The sequence below is a fragment of the Macadamia integrifolia genome, chromosome 9, assembly GCF_013358625.1.
Source record: "Macadamia integrifolia cultivar HAES 741 chromosome 9, SCU_Mint_v3, whole genome shotgun sequence".
Classification (NCBI taxonomy): Eukaryota; Viridiplantae; Streptophyta; class Magnoliopsida; order Proteales; family Proteaceae; genus Macadamia; species Macadamia integrifolia.
Genome location: NC_056565.1, coordinates 10,345,224 through 10,349,403, shown reverse-complemented (window position 1 = coordinate 10,349,403; position 4,180 = coordinate 10,345,224). Strand labels below are relative to the sequence as shown.

General features: G+C 41.1%; 2 protein-coding genes across 4 annotated transcripts in view; one reads left to right on the top strand and one right to left on the bottom strand.

Moving 5' to 3' along the window:
* The window catches only part of LOC122089801 (3-phosphoinositide-dependent protein kinase 2-like), a 9,825-nt gene extending 8,906 nt beyond the window's left edge, over positions 1 to 919 (top strand). For both annotated transcript variants that reach the window (XM_042659484.1, XM_042659485.1), the window contains exons 11-12: positions 99 to 330; positions 412 to 919. In XM_042659484.1, the coding sequence (XP_042515418.1) occupies positions 99 to 330; positions 412 to 495 (316 nt within the window). In that variant the 3' untranslated portion in view covers positions 496 to 919. The remainder of the gene's footprint in view (positions 1 to 98; positions 331 to 411) is intronic.
* Positions 920 to 2,086: 1,167 nt separating this feature from the next.
* Positions 2,087 to 4,052, bottom strand: LOC122088802 (homeobox-leucine zipper protein ATHB-22-like). Of its 2 annotated transcripts, none has more exons than XM_042658133.1 (3): positions 3,434 to 4,052; positions 2,983 to 3,344; positions 2,087 to 2,478 (listed from the first exon to the last, which is right to left on the bottom strand). In XM_042658133.1, the coding sequence occupies exons 1-3, from the start codon at positions 3,525 to 3,527 to the stop codon at positions 2,188 to 2,190; spliced, it is 747 nt and encodes a 248-aa protein (XP_042514067.1). In that variant the 5' UTR covers positions 3,528 to 4,052; the 3' UTR covers positions 2,087 to 2,187. The 2 variants fall into 2 exon arrangements, with proteins under 2 accessions (XP_042514067.1, XP_042514068.1); XM_042658134.1 differs by having other exon boundaries at positions 2,983 to 3,341; positions 3,434 to 4,050.
* Between the last annotated feature and the right edge of the window lie 128 nt (positions 4,053 to 4,180).

Here is a 4,180-nt window from a genome sequence, read left to right as displayed (position 1 = left end):
CCCCCCCCCCCCCCCCCCCCCCAAAATTTTTTTTTTTTCCTTCTGGTGGATTTTCTAGCTTTGCGTGAACACGTTCATTTGCTTTACCTTGTTAATAGGCAGCAGTTTCTGGATCCTGGGGAGTCTGTTATTCTGATCTCAATGGTGAAGAAACTGCGGAAGATAACAAACAAGAAGGTGCAGCTTATCCTCACTGACAAACCAAAATTGATTTATGTGGATCCTTCAAAGATGACATTAAAAGGGGTAAAAGGGAACATGATTTGGTCTGATAACCCCAATGACCTAAGCATCCAAGTATCAAGTGCTTCACACTTCAAGATTTGTACGGTAAGCTTCTTTCTTATAGCTGTCTTTCTTCCCATTCATTTTTTGTCTACCCCATCTGAATTAGGTTTGTGGAATGTTCAGCCAAAGAAGGTGATGTCATTTGAAGATGCAAAACAAAGAGCTTATCAATGGAAGAAAGCAATAGAGGGACTCCAGAACCGGTAATTTCTGGTTGGTGGATTTAAGAACATATTCTTTGGATGTCAGGAGGTTGAGCAACATAAGGATCCAAAAAGGATCAGGTGCTTCAGAGAATCCCACCCCCCCCACCACCTTTTTTTTTTTTTTTTTTTACTCGAAGAGAAATAGAGTTGCAGGGCATCCATTTTAAGATGTACCTCTTTCCCTCTCTGAATTGTGGCAATGGCCATGACAGCTTTTGCAAGAATCCCTCAATATATGGTTACATCACCAGAAGCTCTTATCCTGCATTGGGAGAGAGGGGGGGGGTGTTGTGTACATCTAGTTGACTCGTCTATTGTAGTCGAAAGATGTTTGCCAGCAATGAAAATTTCTTTCCTTCAGAAGCATTCATGTAATACAGGTTGAGATTTCTACATTTCTCTGTTCAAGCTCTTCATGATCTACACTCCGATGCGTCAATTCCATTTGCTTGCTATTCATGTGTGTGCTTGCAACGACATAGCTCTTACATAAGATGGAATTTTATTTTAAAGCCAGAACTTCTCATTCTAAAGCCAATCTAATAAATGCATCTTTGCATTCCTTCTTCCTGAATTGGTTAGCACGTTCTGCAAACTTGGATGAAATTGTGGATGTGCAATAGTATTTTACAGGTTGGGAATTTCGCACAGGCCTACTTGGGTGGTATAATGGTGTGTTACTGTGCATCTTTTTAAGTGTAATCAGGTTGTGTGTTATTAAGCAACAATTGGTTCTTGTCAATCACCCGCAATCGGTTAGTGAGAGACGATGATCCAACTGGAAGAATTGTAAATTTAGGCTGTTTTTGGTATACATTTTCGGAATAGATTCTGGGTCTAGCTAGAATGCATTCTGAAACTCGGTTCATCTCCATTTTCTCTTTTTAAAATGTGTTCTAGGTGTAGAATTGATTCGGAGAATGCAGACCAACACAGCCATAGTTTGATTAGAATAGCAAGTTTGTATTGCCTTCTTACCTCATCTTACCTCATCTGAAATTATTCTTATGCTATAAATAACATCTATAGCACAAAAAAATAATGAAAATATAAATAAAATAGTTTCTATGGCAGAGAATGGTCTTGTGTCCAGATACATGAGGGGGATAAATAACCGCCCTGCCCTCATGAAATACAAAATGGCACCCCAGTTGATTTACTTCCTCATGCTCTCCTATTCGGCCCCGTGCATGTGTAGGAGCTATCCTTCCCCACAAGAAACATTTCCCAATAATAATAATAACAATACAGTAGTATAGCGGTGGGTAATGGGGTACTCAACAGCTAATACTATCTTTTTGGCAATTGGTGATGGGAGAGTGGGGGCTGGCCTATCTATAGTGCCGCAGTGGGCAGTACTGTGGCACAAAGAGCTAAGGCAGCCAATTAAGCTTCTGGGTGTATTGAAATCCGGGTGCCTTAAAACTTATTTACAGCCCAACCTGAAATCTCAGATAGGACACTGAAAATTTTTCAGTACAATGACATCAGAAGAAAAAGTATTTGGTGTCACCAATGGCATCTGTGCCTAAGAAGAAAGGAGAAGGAGGATGACAAAGTAAGTAATGAAACTAATAATTATGAAAGGTTAATTAGCAGACCTAATCAATATTTAGATGAGCAGTTCATACTGGTTTTATCAATTTAGTTTTTTTTGCTCCTTATGATACTATGAACAAGGGAAAGTGCTCTATTAAGGATAACCAGTCAAGACAGCCCAGTAAGGTGGCAAAGCTGGATTGTAATCATCTACATTGAAGAGATGGTTGCACTCTGCTATCTCCTGGTCTGGGTAAATACTTGTTCTTGTTGTTTCTGCTACTGCTAGGCCATCTGACTTATTAGTGGTGGTCTTGCTTTTGTTGCTAGAGTTGCACATCACAGCTGTAGTAGTACTCTCCACTGTGTCTTCAAGGGAGACTTCTGTATAACCTGTGGAGCCTTGCTTCACTGCCTCTGCTAACCTAGCATTCAGTCTCATAACCTACACAGTTACACAGTTTAGAAACAAATTACAAAACCCTAAGTAGTAGAACCCTAGCTTTCAGTTTCATAACCTAAACAGAAAAACAAGTAATTAGCAGACATCATTACTAGGCCTTAATTTCTGTTTCTCATCTATAAATATGCAATTATGCATGTTTTTGCATGAGTGAAATTATTATCAAAATCTGGACTACACTTTTTTTACTGTTTAGATCAAAACCACTTATAGAACCACTTGATTCCAAAACGGATTTGGTTAGAGAAAATCCCTCGAGGAAGATCTCAGTTCCCACGTGTTTTACTGCTTTACTGAGTGGAGAGGAGATTGTTGAGGTTCCACGTAAAAGAAATTTAAATACCCTGATGTGAAAGACTTATAATTACTTGGACACCCTTCTCTACATGGCAAGATCTTAAGCTAGGATGAGTTCTACTTAAAGCGAGAGAGAGAGAGAGAGAGAGAGAGAGAGAGAGAGAGAGAGAGAGAGAATTGATGGAGAACCTCTTCTTGGAGCTTCTGCTTTTCTATAGAGATGGCTTCGTAGTCCAGCTTAAGGTCATCATAGACACGCTGTAGTTGATTAGTCTTCCACCTGGCGCGCCTGTTTTGGAACCAAACAGCCACCTGACGAGGCTGAAGGCCAAGCTCCTTAGCCAGCTTCATCTTCCTCTCGGGTTCCAGCTTTATCTCTTCCTGGAAGCTTCTCTCTAACATCTCTGTCTGATCATTCCTCAACCTTCTCTTCCTCTCCATATTCGTCTTATCATCACAGCTGCTCTTCTCACTCGATGGCCCTTCAGACCTCAACTCTGCTTCTGAACCAAACTTCGCTTCCTCCACTCCTACTCCTACTCCTACTCCTACTTACATATCAACCAGGTCAAAACACAAAGTCATACAGAGATAAAGAGAGATAGAGAGAGAAAAAGAGATTATTCCATGACCCACGTACCTGAAAATGGAACATAGTCATAGTTGTAAAAGAGAGTGAAGGTGGGCTGTTGTGCTTGGGATGTAAAAGGTTTAAAGCTTCCACTCCAGGCCATTTCTGGATTGTCCTCCTCTTCTTTGGTGTCCCTATTAGAAGAGGTTTTGAAAGGTGATGAGAGAGAGAGAGAGAGAGAGAGTGGGATGGTTAGTATTATTGTAAGTAAAAATATATATATTGGAAGGAATGGGACTGAGACACGGCAAAGGAGGAAGGCAGGGAAGTGTTGAGGGTTCGGGGAGCAAAAAAGGTGTATAGCTTCTGAGAATATAGAACTGTAACGACCTGTGGGGTGAGATCTAGTAGGACTTTTACTTCATGAGTTTTCTATTTTCCTTCCTTTTTATGGAGTGTTGTTCACGCGAGGAAGGCCAAGGGAAGAGATAGAGAGAGAGAGAGAGAGAGAGAGAGAGAGGAAGACCAAGGAGTGCAGTACGTGAGCTAGAGAAACACAGAGAGAGATATCTTAGCACAAGTCACTATCTGGTCCCCCGTTCCCCAAAGGAGCTTTGGACCCGGCAATATTATGCCTTCTTTTCTCATGCCCTCTCTTCCCGACTGGTTCCCTCAACTACTGCCTCTCTCTCTCAAATTGTGGCTGTCAATAGTTTTTTTTTCTTTCTATGGTGCAAAAGGGCAATAAGGTTGTTAAAAAGTTTTGGATCCCAATGAATGAGAATTCAAGGCAAAAGCTGGAAAGGTGGGGGGGGG